This window comes from Dendrobates tinctorius, unplaced genomic scaffold, assembly GCF_039654945.1.
Source record: "Dendrobates tinctorius isolate UK_male_01 unplaced genomic scaffold, ASM3965494v1 ptg000160l, whole genome shotgun sequence".
Taxonomy (NCBI): domain Eukaryota; kingdom Metazoa; phylum Chordata; class Amphibia; order Anura; family Dendrobatidae; genus Dendrobates; species Dendrobates tinctorius.
In genome coordinates this window covers 16,728,841-16,746,551 of record NW_027361827.1, presented here as the reverse complement: position 1 = coordinate 16,746,551, position 17,711 = coordinate 16,728,841, and the positions used below count along the sequence as shown (strand labels likewise).

General features: G+C 43.5%; 1 protein-coding gene across 1 annotated transcript in view; it reads left to right on the top strand.

The window, feature by feature from the left end:
* The window catches only part of DCAF10 (DDB1 and CUL4 associated factor 10), a 35,722-nt gene that overhangs the window by 10,844 nt on the left and 7,167 nt on the right, over positions 1–17,711 (top strand). The window contains exons 4-5 of the mRNA XM_073549678.1: positions 678–880; positions 1,203–1,316. Coding sequence (XP_073405779.1) covers positions 678–880; positions 1,203–1,316 — 317 coding nt within the window. The remainder of the gene's footprint in view (positions 1–677; positions 881–1,202; positions 1,317–17,711) is intronic.

Sequence of the window (17,711 nt, the reverse complement as noted above, 5' to 3'; positions counted from 1 at the left end):
CAACGTGTGGAGACAGTTATAGAGTCTTTGTCAGTTCTCATCGCTGTTTGTGGCCGCCCGCTCGCTACGTTGCTGCAAACAGGACCTGACACACTGATGAAATTCTTACCCTCAACACAGGTGAAAATCAGCCTGTTTATTTCACATACAAGTAAAGATGGATGTCTGAATGAGGCCTATGTAATAAGGAAGTTTTTTTTTATATTTTTTGTATCTTTTTTTTTTTTTTTTAAAGACTGTATGTTAATGGTCACTCTTGTATTGAATGTTAGGACTATTAAATATTGGTACTCGTATAACGTGTGTGCGTGTATATATACAATGTATGATCATTTTGTCCCCTTTTATATAATAAACAAGTGGTGCCAATAAAATCCATTCATTACTGGAACAGAAGGGAACTTTGAATACATGACGTACCCATTTTCTCGGGCAATTTTTGCAGACAACATCTGCAAGAAGTTTATATGTTCTCCCCGTGTTTGCGTGGGTTTCCTCCCACATTCCAAAGACATACTGATAGGGAATTTAGATTGTGAGCTCCATCGGGGACAGTGATGATAATGTGTACAAACTGTAAAGCGCTGCGGAATATGTTAGCGCTATATAAAAATAAAGGTCATTATACAGTTTCCCGGTTCCATTGTTTTATTTTTTTCATTGCTTGCCTTTTACAGGTGTACTGAGGATGGCTGTCCGCACAAAAAATTCTTTCACACGCGTTTCCTGATGCGCATGAGGCTGACTCCCGACTGTTCAAAAATGCTGATTTCTACTTCCTCCGGTTATCTGTTAATCTTGCACGATTTAGACCTAACCAAGTCCCTAGAGGTTGGCAGTTACCCCATCTTGAGAGCAAGAAGAACAGCTTCCACGTCAGGTAGAAGCAACTACATTTACAAATTGTGTGTAGTAGGACGCCTAGAACTGTAATTTTATTTTTTTAACACACAGAAGAAATAATTTTTAGGGTTTAATGTAGACGCTGATTTTGGATGGCAATTGGGGCTCTTGGGCAGCAGCTAGCCATTACAGCAACTTCTAATATGTTAATGGGGCTCCTAGTTATCGTGATTGTGTCTACAACTTAATTGTGCAATTGCATCCCTTTAACCTAAGATTATGAGGGTGGTAAAGGTGGGTAAGTGTATGTGTGGTGAAGTAGACATGCAAATGCCTTATTTATTCTGTATTACCCACAGATGTGACCACATCACCTACTTCTTCTGACTCCAGACCATCTAGCTCTCCTTGTCATCATAGTGATCTGGGCTCCCTGTTTGAGAAGCAAACTTCACGGGCATCCCAACGAGAAGGTATTTCTTCAAAAACTTTCCTCAGTTGGCAAGGTATTGTGCCAAAAAGTCTGAACTTGCCCTTGGGTATTTTAAATGACAGCTCATTTGCTGGGTTGTGGAAGGGGCAGTGGTGCACAGTGTGAAATCTATGGGCCCAAGTCATTATTTTTTATTTTTTTTATTATACCTTTTTTTTTTTTTCTGTCCTGTGGCCGCATTCATCAATATATGGCGCATGTGGTTCATGAATTTTGTGCACAATTAAAAATTCTCTTCCTGAGTTTATAAAGTGTTACAACTTTTTAGCAAAATGTAACAATGCTGCCTGAAATCATATAATGGGTAAAATGAACTCCAACAATGGTAAAGGGCCTGCTGCACGTAATGGAGATCCTTTCCCTCTTTTTTTTGAGGTCAGAAAACGGACAGTCAGCGGGATCAAACACTAGCCAATCCTCTTGATGGACTCTGATATTGGTTGTAAATTAACTGATGAACCACAAATTACCTATAGAAAAGGGAAGATCACTCAATGATTGGTGCACAGCCATTTTAAGAAGCCAAAAGCATCTACTTGGCTGACCAACGATGTGAAACGGTGCTGGAAATGTTGCAGCTGTGTGACCTGTCTGCGTATTGAGATGGGTAACATCTTCAAGAGTAAAATAACTGGTAGGGACTGCAAGATTAAAGATGAGCAAATATGTTTTGAAAACGGTCATATTTGTGCCGATTTTATGTTTGATCATTTACGAACATTCGTTCATCTCTACTCCCATTGACTCCAATAGCGTTTGGCTATGTTCGGCGAATATTGCAAATACGGCAATCGTAATCCAAACCGAATATTGAAATATTCATTCATCTTTATACAAGATCCCACAGTTCATCAATTGCAGTACCCAAAGGGTGATCTATAAGGCTACCTGCGACAATGGTATGGAATACGTCAGCAAGACCATATGGGAATTCAGACACAGGGTGGGTGACCATATCGGCGACATCAAACACAAAAGGCATACACCGATAGCAAGACAGATAAATAACCGTCATGGAGGAGTATTGAGAATCCTTATTTCATAGGGATTGAAAGTGTGCCCAAGCCACATAGAGGGGATAGCTGTGAATTTTATGCTTTCCAAATGCTGAAACGCTTTTGCGCTCCACGGCAACCGGAAATGATAACAGGCATGCGTTCCAACTGCCGGAAGTGATGTCGTCATGAGCACCAATAACTTACTGAGGACACAATTATCAATGGGACACCCTCTAGATGCGGGACTGGGCATTAAAAGGGTATTCCAATCTCCAAGATGCTATCTCAATACGTAGTAGGTGTAATAATATTAGCAAATGCCTCCAGTTAGCAAATCTGAAGAACTATACTAAATTTCTATGTCTCATACAGTTGTGGCCAAAAGTATTGACACCCCTGCAATTCTGTCAGCTAATACTCAGTTTCTTACTGAAAATGATTGCATACACAAATTCTTTGGTATTATCTTCATTTAATTTGTTTTAAATGAAAAAACACAAAAAGAATTGTCCTAAAGCCAAATTGGATATAATTCCACACCAAACACAAAAAAAGAGGGTGGACAAAAGTATTGGCACTGTTCGAAAAATCATGTGATGCTTCTGTAATTTGTGTAATTAACAGCACCTGTAACTTACCTGTGGCACCTAACAGGTGTTGGTAATAACTAAATCACACTTACAGCCAGTTGACATGGATTAAAGTTGACTCAACCTCTGTCCTGTGTCCTTGTGTGTACCACATTGAGCATGGAGAAAAGAAAGAAGACCAAAGAACTGTCTGAGGACTTGAGAAACCAAATTGTGAGGAAGCATGAGCAATCTCAAGGCTACAAGTCCATCTCCAAAGGCCTGAATGTTCCTGTGTCTACCGTGCGCAGTGTCATCAAGAAGTTTAAAGCCCATGGCACTGTGGCTAACCTCCCTAGATGTGGACGGAAAAGAAAAATTGACAAGAGATTTCAACGCAAGATTGTGCGGATGTTGGATAAAGAACCTCGACTAACATCCAAACAAGTTCAAGCTGCCCTGCAGTCCGAGAGTACAACAGTGTCAACCCGTACTATCCGTCGGCGTCTGAATGAAAAGGGACTGTATGGTAGGAGACCCAGGAAGACCCCACTTCTTACCCCGAGACATAAAAAAGCCAGGCTGAAGTTTGCCAAAACTTACCTGAAAAAGCCTAGAACGTTTTGGAAGAATGTTTTCTGGTCAGATGAGACAAAAGTAAAGCTTTTTGGGCAAAGGCATCAACATAGAGTTTACAGGAGAAAAAAAGAGGCATTCAAAGAAAAGAACACGGTCCCTACAGTCAAACATGGCGGAGGTTCCCTGATGTTTTGGGGTTGCTTTGCTGCCTCTGGCACTGGTCTGCTTGACCGTGTGCATGGCATTATGAAGTCTGAAGACTACCAACAAATTTTGCAGCATAATGTAGGGCCTAGTGTGAGAAAGCTGGGTCTCCCTCAGAGGTCATGGGTCTTCCAGCAGGACAATGGCCCAAAACACACTTCAAAAAGCACTAGAAAATGGTTTGAGAGAAAGCACTGGAGACTTCTAAGGTGGCCAGCAAAGAGTCCAGACCTGAATCCCATAGAACACCTGTGGAGAGATCTAAAAATGGCAGTTTGGAGAAGGCACCCTTCAAACATCAGGGACCTGGAGCAGTTTGCCAAAGAAGAATGGTCTAAAATTCCAGCAGAACATTGTAAGAAACTCATTGATGGTTACCGGAAGCGGTTGGTCGCAGTTATTTTGGCTAAAGGTTGTGCAACCAAGTATTAGGCTGAGGGTGCCAATACTTTTGTCTGGCCCACTGAGTATTATCTGACAGAATTGCAGGGGTGTCAATACTTTTGGCCACAACTGTACCTCATGTAGAGCATTTCAATATCTTAAGTATCTATGGTTACGACCACTAAGAGGTGTCTCTGTCATTAAATGAGTTCTCATAACCATGGATATCAAACTAATGCAATGCCCTGCACACGGGGTAAGTGACATTAATGAATTTGAAGAACTATACTAAATTTCTCATTGGAGGTATTTGCTAATATTATTATTACACCTACTACATATTGGGATGGGATCTTGGAGATAGGAATACCCTTTTAACTGGGAGTACCCCTTACACTTAACACCAGGGCTGTGGAATGGGTAAGCCTAACCTCTGACTCCCCAATTTCCCTGACCCCACACCATTGGTCACTACTGAGCATGTGCATAAAGTGCAGCACGGATTCATCTCAACTAAAAGCCAAGATCAGGAACCGAACAGACATTTATAGAACAGTTCATAACTTTCCCAAATTCCTATGAAAACATTTCCAGCACATCCTGCATTGAACTACTGAACCCAATTTATTTTATATTTTAGGAGTCTGTCTATTTTATACCAACACCTGTTACTGCTAAGGATTGATTAGTCATTTATTTCCTGCCCCATAGATACTAGGCTCTCTACTGAAAAAGACAGACAGGAGTGACTATATCTGTGCACCAGAAACTCTATACACTATATGTATTATAGAAGCGTGAGGACGCACACAGGGGGAGTGAAGGGCCTCTTAATGGGGCTAATTGTAGACTCCCCTAGTTGCGGTGGGCGTGAGCAGTTGGGGACTATACTCCTTGTCCCAGGCCTCGGAATATGATCAAGGGCTTTGCATACTCCTGCTCCCGTCCACATCTAATGAATGAGGACATTCCTGTTATTTATCTACCACACAAATGTTCTTTCTGTAAATATTTTCATAAGAATTTGGTAAAGCTACACAATGTCATATAAACATCTATTCTCGATCTCGGCTTTTACTTGAGATGAATCTGTGCTGCCCTTTATGCACATGCTCAGTAGTGACCAGTGCTGTGGAGATATAGATGAGATGAATCTGTGCTGCACTTTATGTACATGCTCAGTAGTGACCAGTGCTGTGGAGGCGTAGATGAGATGAATCTGTGCTGCACTTTATGTACATGCTCAGTAGTGACCAGTGCTGTGGAGGCGTAGATGAGATGAATCTGTGCTGCACTTTATGTACATGCTCAGTAGTGACCAGTGCTGTGGAGTCGGAGGTGAGATGAATCTGTGCTGCACTTTATGTACATGCTCAGTAGTGACCAGTGCTGTGGGGTCGTAGATGAGATGAATCTGTGATGCACTTTATGTACATGCTCAGTAGTGATCAGTGCTGTGGAGTCATAGAGGAGATGAATCTTGTGCTGCGCTTTATGTACATGCTCAGTAGTGACCAGTGCTGTGGAGTCGTAGAGGAGATGAATCTGTGCTGCACTTTATGTACATGCTCAGTAGTGATCATTGCTGTGGAGTCATAGAGGAGATGAATCTGTGCTGCACTTTATGTACATGCTCAGTAGTGACCAGTGCTGTGGAGTTGGAGATGAGATGAATCTGTGCTGCGCTTTATGCACATGCTCAGTAGAGACCAGTGCTGTGGGGTCGTAGATGAGATGAATCTGTGCTGTACTTTATGTACATGCTCAGTAGTGACCAGTGCTGTGGAGTTGGAGATGAGATGAATCTGTGCTGCACTTTATGTACATGCTCAGTAGTGACCAGTGCTGTGGAGTCGTAGATGAGATGAATCTGTGCTGTACTTTATGTACATGCTCAGTAGTGACCAGTGCTGTGGAGTCGGAGATCAGATGAATCTGTGCTGCACTTCATGTACATGCTCAGTAGTGACCAGCAGGGCTTTGGAGTCGGTAAGCCAAACCTGTGACTCCAACTCCTCAATTTCCCTTACACCGACTCCCACATATATTGCTTATATTTAAGTGAAAAATGTATTGTAGTACAATGTGAACATCAGCCATTTAATCATTTTTATGATACAATAATCAAGATATTTAGATAGAACATAAGATATATTTATTGGAATACAACTTTAGAACACAAAACTGTAATAAACTGTAAATATGTATTACATTATGTAATGGCAAACCTGGGGGGGCAGAACCTCATACTGCACACCTCAGCTGCTGCAGAACCTCATACTGCACACCCCTACATTTGAAAATAAAGCCTGCACCTTAAGAAGATGTGGTGATGAATGCAGTGTATTTATTCCAACTATCAATTGATGTTGATGTGTTACTGAAGATGAGAAATGCCTGTCCTGGGCGTCCTTTTGGGCAGCTATGAGGTGTACCTGACTGGTGCTAAAAAAAAAAAAAAAAAAAAAAAAGGAGTCTTAAAGTACTGTCACACTTAGCGATGTACCAGCGATCCCGACCAGCGATATGACGCGGTCAGGATCGCTGGTACATCGCTAAGTGGTCGCTAGTGAGCTGCCACACAGGCAGATCTCACCAGCGACATCGCTGGGGACGGGGATCGCTACTTACCTGTCAGACGAGGCGATCCTGCGTCCTCCCGCCCGGCTCCACGCGTCGCTCGTCCTCACAGCAGGAAGCGCCACAGGAAGCTGACGACGAGAAACAGTCCAGGACGTTCTCGCGCGATCAGCTATAACCAGCGGGGGAACCGGTCGGAGGTAAGTATCAGACACACAGATATCGCTAGCAATATCGCTATAACGTCACTAGTTATAGCGATATTGCTAGCGATATCTCTTAGTGTGACATGCCCTTTAGTCTGTGTCCAAAAAGGAGTGTTAGTCTCTTTTTGGTACAGATAAGATATGGATAGACAGATATGGATAAATGGATAGAGCAGATTTCTAACCTGCTTTTGCTATTGAAAACATTATCTATGAGCTCAAAAACCTTTCAGGTGATGCGGTTTTTTAAAAAGCTGATCTGCTTTTGCAGCTGAAAAACGTATCCTCAAAAAACGCAGGAAAAAGGATGTGTGTGAATGTAGCCTTAGATCAGGAATAGAACAGCCATTTATAGGACACTTCATAACTTTCCCAAATTCCTATGAAAAAATATTCAGCACATTCTGCATTGAACTACTGTACCCAATTTATTATATATTTTAGGAGTCGGTCCATTTTATACCGAGTCGTAGATGAGATGTATCTATACTGCAGTTTATGTACATGCTCAGTTGTGACCAGGGCTGTGGAGTCGTAGATGAGATGTATCTATACTGCAGTTTATGTACATGCTCAGTTGTGACCAGTGCTGTGGAGTCGTAGATGAGATGAATCTGTGCTGCACTTTATGTACATGCTCAGTAGTGACCAGTGCTGTGGAGTCATAGATGAGATGAATCTGTGCTGCCCTTTATGTACATGCTCAGTAGTGACCAGTGCTGTGGAGTCGTAGATGAGATGAATCTGTGCTGCACTTTATGTACATGCTCAGTAGTGATCAGTGCTGTGGGGTCGTAGATGAGATGAATCTGTGCTGCCCTTTATGTACATGCTCAGTAGTGATCAGTGCTGTGGAGTTGTAGATGAGATGAATCTGTGCTGCCCTTTATGCACATGCTCAGTAGTGACCAGGGCTGTGGAGTCATAGATGAAATGAATCTGTGCCTCACTTTATGTACACCCTCAGTAGTGACCAGTGCTGTGGAGTCGTAGATGAGATGTATCTATACTGCAGTTTATGTACATGCTCAGTTGTGACCAGTGCTGTGGAGTCGGAGGTGAGATGAATCTGTGCTGCCCTTTATGTACATGCTCAGTAGTGACCAGTGCTGTGGAGATGTAGATGAGATGAATCTGTGCTGCCCTTTATGTACATGCTCAGTAGTGACCAGTGCTGTGGAGATGTAGATGAGATGAATCTGTGCTGCACTTTATGTACATGCTCAGTAGTGACCAGTGTAGTGGAGTAGTTGTTGAGATGAATCTGTGCTGCTCTTTATGTACGTGTCAGTAGTGACCAGTGCTGTGGGGTCGTAGATGAGATGAATCTGTGCTGCACTTTATGTACATGCTCAGTAATGACCAGTGCTGTGGGGTCGTAGATGAGATGAATCTGTGCTGCACTTTATGCAGGGGGAAAAAAAACCAGGGGAAGAGTCTTGAGGAGATCATTTGCATATTCCCAGTGCCTTCTGGGATAAGTGAAGAGTCTCCACGAGCTCAACGATCACTGGGTTTTGGCCGTTGCAGCTGAAAAGAGGAAATCGGAAAACCAGGGGAAGAGTCTTGAGGAGATCATTTGCATATTCCCAGTGCCTTCTGGGATAAGTGAAGAGTCTCCACGAGCTCAACGATCACTGGGTTTTGGCCGTTGCAGCTGAAAAGAGGAAATCGGAAAAACCGGAAATTTGGCTCATCTTTCATCATTTTTAAGAAATCTCAAGATGGAAGAGGCCAGGAGCCATTTGGTGAGCTGCATTTCTTGCTACATGTTCACAGATTTACCAGTGGAAAAGCCAAACTTCACATGCCACAAATGCAAGCTTGTGTACCTGTTGGAGGAAAAGTTGCAAAATCTCGAAGAGAGGTTAGCTACGTTGAAGATCATTAAGGAAGGTGAAGAGTTCTTGGACAGAGCAGAATTATCTCTTCATGTTACAGAAAGAGAAGAAATTCGAAGTGCACCTGAAGAAACAGAGGAATGGAGACATGTGACCCATAGAAGCAGGAGGATCAGGAGGCAGTCAGCACCCATACTGCTCAGAAACCAGTACCAGGCTCTCACGCAGGAAAACGATGAAGAAATACATCAGGATAAGACTTTGCCAACAAACAGCAACCTTGTACGCCTTCAGAGTCCTCCTGGATGGAGAAAGAAAAATGTTGTGAAGAAGAAACGGAGAGTGGTGGTCATGGGGGATTCCCTGTTGAGAGGAACAGAGGCCGCTATCTGCAGACCGGATATAACTTCAAGAGAAATGTGCTGTCTTCCAGGTGCAAAAATTAAAGATGTGTCTGACAGAATATCAGGACTCTTCAGACCTACAGATGACTACCCATTCCTGCTACTACATGTGGGGACAAATGACACCGCAAGAAACGACCTGGAAACCATCTGCAGAGACTTTGAAGACTTAGGCAAGAAAGTGAAAGAACTGGGAGCGCAGGTGGTCTTCTCTTCCATCCTCCCAGTGGATGGCCATGGAACAAGGAGGTGGAATAAGATTCTGCAGGTGAACAACTGGCTACGTCGATGGTGCCGTCAGCAACGATTTGGATTTCTGGATCACGGAGTGAACTACTTATACGATGGACTACTTGCTAGAGATGGGGTACACCTTACGAAGACTGGAAAGCATGTATTTGGAAGTCGCCTTGCTACACTTGTAAGGAGAGCTTTAAACTAGAACAACGTGGGAAGGGAAGCAAAAGACCAGAAAAAGCCATACACCTGACAAATGCTATTGAGAACTCTCCTGTTAGAAGTGGAAAGGAAGAACAAAGACGAAAGAATCTAATTAATAAAAATATTGGAGAAAGAGAAACCAATCACAAACTAAAATGTTTCTATACTAATGCACAAAGCATGGGCAACAAACAAGGAGAATTGGAACTACTAACACAGGAAAAGAAATATGATGTCATTGGAATCACTGAAACTTGGTGGGACAATACACATGATTGGAATACAAGACTAGAAGGATACAACTTATTTGCAAGAAACAGACTTGATAAACGAGGAAGAGGTGTCGCATTGTATGTTAGAAACGCGTATATCTGCACAGAGATTGAAGCTTCAGAGACTGGGAGTTCTGTGGAAACTGTTTGGGTAAGAATACAAGGACAGAACAATGGAAAGGACACCATTGTAGGCATTTACTACAGGCCGCCTGTGCAAGCTGAAGATATGGATGAACTCTTTATGCATCGAATGGCCAAGTTCTCCAAAAAATATGACATAGTTGTCATGGGAGATTTCAACTATCCAGACATTTGTTGGGAATCTCTCTCATCCAAAACTAACAGGTCAAGGAAATTCTTATCCTCTCTTGCTGACAACTTTATCTTCCAAAATCACATTGTCTGTTTTTGTTTCATTTTATTTGCATATTATGGTGGAAAATAAGTATTTGGTCAGAAACAAAATTTCATCTCAATACTTTGTGATATATCCTTTGTTGGCAATGACAGAGGTCAAACGTTTTCTGTAAGTCTTCACAAGGTTGCCACACACTGTTGTTGGTATGTTGGCCCATTCCTCCATGCAGATCTCCTCTAGAGCAGTGATGTTTTTGGCTTTTCGCTTGGCAACACGGACTTTCAACTCCCTCCAAAGGTTTTCTATAGGGTTGAGATCTGGAGACTGGCTAGGCCACTCCAGGACCTTGAAATGCTTCTTACGAAGCCACTCCTTCGTTGCCCTGGCGGTGTGCTTTGGATCATTGTCATGTTGAAAGACCCAGCCACGTTTCATCTTCAATGCCCTTGCTGATGGAAGGAGGTTTGCACTCAAAATATCACGATACATGGCCCCATTCATTCTTTCATGTACCCGGATCAGTCGTCCTGGCACCTTTGCAGAGAAACAGCCCCAAAGCATGATGTTTCCACCACCATGCTTTACAGTAGGTATGGTGTTTGATGGATGCAACTCAGTATTCTTTTTCCTCCAAACACGACAAGTTGTGTTTCTACCAAACAGGTCCAGTTTGGTTTCATCAGACCATAGGACATTCTCCCAAAACTCCTCTGGATCATCCAAATGCTCTCTAGCAAACTTCAGACGGGCCCGGACATGTACAGGCTTAAGCAGCGGGACACGTCTGGCACTGCAGGATCTGAGTCCATGGTGGCGTAGTGTGTTACTTATGGTAGGCCTTGTTACATTGGTCCCAGCTCTCTGCAGTTCATTCACTAGGTCCCCCCGCGTGGCTCTGGGATTTTTGCTCACCGTTCTTGTGATCATTCTGACCCCACGGGGTGGGATTTTGCGTGGAGCACCAGATCGAGGGAGATTATCAGTGGTCTTGTATGTCTTCCATTTTCTAATTATTGCTCCCACAGTTGATTTCTTCACTCCAAGCTGGTTGGCTATTGCAGATTCAGTCTTCCCAGCCTGGTGCAGGGCTGCAATTTTGTTTCTGGTGTCCTTTGACAGCTCTTTGGTCTTCACCATAGTGGAGTTTGGAGTCAGACTGTTTGAGGGTGTGCACAGGTGTCTTTTTATACTGATAACAAGTTTAAACAGGTGCCATTACTACAGGTAATGAGTGGAGGAAAGAGGAGACTCTTAAAGAAGAAGTTACAGGTCTGTGAGAGCCAGAAATCTTGATTGCTTGTTTCTGACCAAATACTTATTTTCCACCATAATATGCAAATAAAATGAAACAAAAACAGACAATGTGATTTTCTGGATTTTTTTTTCTCAGTTTGTCTCCCATAGTTGAGGTCTACCTATGATGTAAATTACAGACGCCTCTCATCTTTTTAAGTGGTGGAACTTGCACTATTGCTGACTGACTAAATACTTTTTTGCCCCACTGTAGTATATCTTGACTTCAGCAAAGCATTTGACAAAGTCTCTCATACAATCCTTATTGAAAAAATGACTAAGTATGGAATGGACAAGGCAACTGTTAGGTGGATTCATAACTGGCTTAGTGATCGGACCCAAAGAGTGGTCGTAAATGGCTGCACATCCAGTTGGAAGAATGTCTCAAGTGGAGTACCACAGGGCTCTGTCCTGGGCCCTGTATTGTTCAACATCTTTATCAACGATTTAGATGAAGGAATTGAGGGTAAACTGATTAAATTTGCTGATGACACAAAGCTAGGAGGGATAGCTAATACTAGAGAAGAGAGAGAGGATTCAAAAAGATTTAAATAAACTGGAGAAGTGGGCAGCAACTAACACAATGGTTTTTAACAGGGAGAAATGCAAAGTACTACATCTGGGCAATAAAAATGAAAAAAGCATATATAGAATGGGAGGAATAGGGCTAAGTGACAGCACATGTGAAAAAGACTTGGGTATACTAATAGATCACAGACTGAATATGAGTTAACAGTGTGATGCAGCAGCAAAAAAGACAAATGCAATTCTAGGATGTATTAACAGAAGCATACAGTCTAGATCACGTGAAGTCATTATTTCCCTCTACTCCTCTTTGGTCAGACCTCATCTGGAATATTGTGTCCAGTTTTGGGCACCACATTTTAAAAAAGACATTAACAAACTGGAGCAAGTTCAGAAAAGAGCGACCAGAATGGTGACTGGTCTGCAAACCCTGTCTTATGAGGAAAGGTTGCAGGATTTGGGAATGTTTAGTTTGCAAAAGAGAAGACTGAGAGGAGACTTAATAGCTGTCTACAAATATCTAAAGGGCTGTCATATTGTAGAAGGATCAACTTTATTCTCATTTGCACAAGGAAAGACTAGAAGCAATCGGATGAAACTGAATGGGAGGAGACACAGATTAGATATTAGAAAAAACTTTTTGACAGAGTGATCAATGAGTGGAACAGGCTGCCACGAGAAGTAGTGAGTTCTCCTTCAATGGAAGTCTTCAAACAGAGGCTGCTCAGACATCTGACTGGGATGATTTAGCGAATCCTGCTTTGAGCAAGGGGTTGGACCAGATGGCCCAGGAGGTCCCTTCCAACTCTACGATTCTATGGTTCTATGATTCTATGATTCACATGCTCCGTAGTGACCAGTGCTGTGGAGTCAAAGATGAAATGAATCTGTGCTTCACTTTATGTACACCCTCAGTAGTGACCAGTGCTGTGGAGTCGTAGATGAGATGATAATAATAATAATAAATTTTATTTCTATAGCGCCGACATATTCCGCAGCACTTTACATTTCAGAGGGGACTTGCACAGACAATATACATTACAGCATAACAATAATCACATAGATAATAACAGATACCAAGAGGAATGAGGGCCCTGCTCGCCAGCTTACAATCTATGAGGAAAGAGGTAGACACGAAAGGTGCGTGGTAACTTTTGCCCTGATTGTATGGACCAGCCATAATGTTAAGTGTGTAACAGTACGGATGCAGAGGGCTAATGGATGCATAAAGCATGTGGGAACATAATGCGGGGAACCTGGTTATGGTAAAAAACTTTTGGCTGTGCCACATAGGGATAGATTAGGTTAATGTGTTGAGGCGGTAGGCCAGTCTGAATAAATGCGTTTTCAGGGCACGCTTAAAATTGTGGGGATTGGGGACTAATCGTATTGACCTGGGAAGTGCATTCCAAAGAATTGGCGCAGCACGTCTATAGTCTTGAAGACGGGAGTGGGAGGTTCTGATTAATGAGGATGCTAACCTCAGGTCATCAGCATAACGGAGGGCGCGGGTAGGATGATATACTGAAACAAGGGAGGAGATGTAGGTGGTGCTGAGCCATGGAGAGCTTTGTGGGTGAGGGTAATAAGTTTGTACTGGATTCTGGAGTGGATGGGTAGCCAGTGTAATGACTGGCACAAGGTAGAGGCATCGGTGTAACGATTGGCGAGGAATATGATCCTGGCAGCTGCATTCAAGACAGATTGGAGGGGGGAGAGTTTGGTAAGCGGGAGACCGATTAGAAGGGAGTTACAATAGTCGAGACGAGAATGAATAAGAGAAACAGTCAGAGTTTTTGCAGAATCAAGAGTAAGAAAAGGTCGAATTTTAGAAATGTTTTTGACGTGCAGATAGCAAGAGCGAGCCAGTGATTGGATGTGGGAGACAAAGCTCAGAGTCAAGTATGACCCCAGGACAGCGGGCATGTTGCTGGGGAGTAATAGTAGAACCACACACGGAAATGGCAATGTCGGGTATAGGTACATTAGTAGCGGGATTAAACACAAGGAGTTCAGTCTTTGACAGGTTCAGTTTCAGATATAGTGAGGACATGATGTTAGACACAGCGTTTAGACAATTGCCGGTGTTTTCTAGAAAGGCTGGCGTGATGTCAGGAGAAGAAGCGTATAATTGGGTGTCGTCAGCATAGAGATGGTACTGGAAACCAAATCTACTGATTGTTTGACCAATATGGGCAGTATACAAAGAGAAGAGGAGGGGGCCTAGGACTGATCCTTGAGGAACCCAAACAGTAAGGGGAAAATGAGAGGAGGAAGAGCCAGAAAAAGATACAGTAAAGGAGCGGTCAGAGAGATAGGAGGAGAACCAGGAGAGAACGGTGTCCTTGAGGCCAATGGAACGGAGCATAGTGAGGAGGAGCTGATGATCCACAGTGTCGAATGCTGCAGAGAGATCCAAGAGAATTAGCATGGAGTAATGACCATTTGATTTAGCTGTTAGTAGATCATTAGAGACTTTAGTGAGGGCAGTTTCAGTAGAATGTAAAGAGCGGAAACCGGATTGGAGAGGGTTGACAAGAGAGTTTTCTGAGAGATAGTGGATAAGACGGGAGTGGACCAGGCGTTCCAGGAGTTTAGAGATGAAGGGAAGATTAGAAACAGGTCTATAGTTAGCGGCACAGTTTTGGTCGAGGGATGGTTTTTTAAGTAGTGGATGTATGATGGCATGCTTAAATGAGGAGGGAAAGATACCAGAAGAGAGAGAGGTTAAATATTTTAGTTAGGTGAGGGGTGACAGCAGGGGAAAGGGTCTGGAGTAGATGTGATGGAAATGGGTCACTGGTGCAAGTGGTTGGGCGGGAAGATGCAAGGAGCCTGCTTACTTCTGAGACTGGTTCAAAGTCATAGAGTGAGCTAGATGCAGTGGGGGAGGGAGGACAGTGCATGGGATGAGATGACTGGGAGATAATTTCCTGTCGGATCTGGTCAATTTTTTCTTTGAAGTAATTGGCCAGATCGTCAGCTCGAAGCTCCGTGGTAGGGGCCTGTACTCTTGGGCTGAGTAGAGAATGAAAAGTGTCAAAGAGACGTTTCGGGTTATTGGACAGTGAGGTGATGAGGGTGTTGAAATAGGTTTGTTTTGAGAGGTGAAGGGCAGTGTTGTATGTTCGAAGCATAAACTTACAATGGATGAAATCTTCGGGTAGGTTGGATTTTCTCCACAGACGTTCGGCGCACCTGGAGCACCGCTGCAGGAAACGTGTTTGCAGGGTGTGCCAGGGTTGTCGCCGTCTGTGTTGTGGTGTTCTATGAATAGGAGGAGCAAATTCATCCAGGGCACTTTGAAGTGTTACATTGTAATGCTTCAATGCAGAATCAGGACATGAGAGGGAGGAGATAGGGGCCAATGAAGACTGCAAGTTCTTCAAAAGTTTCTGGGTGTTAATGGCCTGTATGTTTCTATAAATATGGACAGTGGGGGTGACCTTAGCAGCCTGGCAGTTCTTGATAGAGAATGAAAGAAGGTTGTGGTCAGAGAGCGGGAGAGGGGAGTTTGCAAAATCATCTACTGTACAAAGCAGAGAGAAGAAGTCGAGGGAGTTTCCGTCTTCATGCGTTGGAGAATTAGTAAGCTGCAAAAGGCCAAACGAGGAGGTTAGAGATAAAAGGTGAGTAGCAGATGGGGAGAGGGGAAGAGCAATGGGGATGTTGAAATCGCCCATGATGAGGGTAGGGATGTCACAGGAGAGAAAATGTGGAAGCCAAGTGGCAAAATGATCCAGGAACTGATGGGAGGGGCCGGGAGGACGATACACCACCACCACTCGCATGGAGAAGGGGGTGTGAAGTCTGATGGCATGGACCTCAAAAGAAGGAAAGACAAGTGAGGGTACTTGAGGGATAACCTGAAAGGTACATTTTGATGATAGGAGCAGACCAATGCCTCCACCTGCTCTGTCTGATCTTGGGGTATGAGAGAAGGTGTAGTCCCCCGTATGAAAGCGCAGCAGCAGTGGTAGTGTCTGACTGCTGGATCCAGGTTTCAGTAAGAGCCAGGAGGTTAAGAGAATTAGAAAGGAAAAAGTCATGAGTGAAGGAGAGTCATTACACACTGAGCGAGAATTCCAAAGAGCACAATTAAGAGAGACAGATGGCTTGCAGGGAATATTAATAAGATTAGAGGGGTTTCTGAGTGTAGCAGTTGGGGGGGTTGACTTTCTATAACATGGGGGACCAGGGTTGGGAGCAATGTCTCCTGCGACTAGGAGAAGGAGGATAAAAAGAGTGAGCAGATGGTTAAGTGATTTGTGAGAGCGTCTCTTATGTTGAATGGTGGGACTGAATGGATCTGTGCAATTTAGCAATGTGAAAAGAGCGTGAGTGCTATACATAGGAGAGGAAAGGAGTGAGGGGCCAATATGGACGGAGTGTAGAGAGTTAATACCAGGGCGGTGGATGTGTGTAAATGCAGCGGCCAGGATATAAATGATACAAATGCCTATGGTAAATACTTGGGTTGCCCAAGTGTACAGGGAATAGATTTATTTATTTGTCTTACCTGTCTCCTGCCCTGTCTAACTGCCATGTTATAACTGCCAGCGTACTTAGATACATGTACTTTGATTACATGTACATAAATGCCTTCCCCAGGCTAGCTCTGAATTTATAGAAGGCCACTTCTAAGATCTTCCTTTTTTTTTTTTCCTCTCCTTACTCGTTAGCAATCAATCAAACTAAGTTAGGACAGCAGGACACAATAAATGTATTTAGCAGATAAACAAGTGTCCAGGCCTACATGGATCATAAACCACTTTGAGATGAGATGAATCTGTGCTGCCCTTTATGTACATGCTCAGTAATGACCAGTGCTGTGGAGTCGTAGATGAGATGAATCTGTGCTGCCCTTTATGTACATGCTCAGTAGTGACCAGTGCTGTGGGGTCTTAGATGAGATGAATCTGTGCTGTACTTTATGTACATGCTCAGTTGTGACCAGTGCTGTGGAGATGTAGATGAGATGAATCTGTGCTGTACTTTATGTACATGCTCAGTAGTGACCAGTGCTGTGGGGTCTTAGATGAGATGAATCTGTGCTGTACTTTATGTACATGCTCAGTTGTGACCAGTGCTGTGGAGATGTAGATGAGATGAATCTGTGCTGTACTTTATGTACATGCTCAGTAGTGAACAGTGCTGTGGGGTCGTAGAGGAGATGAATCTGTGCTGCACTTTATGTACATGCTCAGTAGTGACCAGGGCTGTGGGGTCGTAGCGGAGATGAATCTGTGCTGCACTTTATGTACATGCTCCGTTGTGACCAGTGCTGTGGAGTCGTAGCTGAGATGAATCTGTGCTGCACTTTATGTACATGCTCAGTAGTGAACAGTGCTGTGGGGTCGTAGATGAGATGAATCTGTGCTGCCCTTTATGTACATGCTCAGTAGTGACCAGTGCTGTGGAGTCATAGATGAGATGAATCTGTGCTGCCCTTTATGTACATGCTCAGTAGTGATCAGTGCTGTGGAGTCATAGATGAGATGAATCTGTGCTGCCCTTTATGTACATGCTCAGTAGTGACCAGTGCTGTGGAGATGTAGATGAGATGAATCTGTGCTGCCCTTTATATACATGCTCAGTAGTGACCAGTGCTGTGGAGTCATAGATGAGATGAATCTGTGCTGCCCTTTATGTACATGCTCAGTAGTGACCAGTGCTGTGGAGTCATAGATGAGATGAATCTGTGCTGCCCTTTATGTA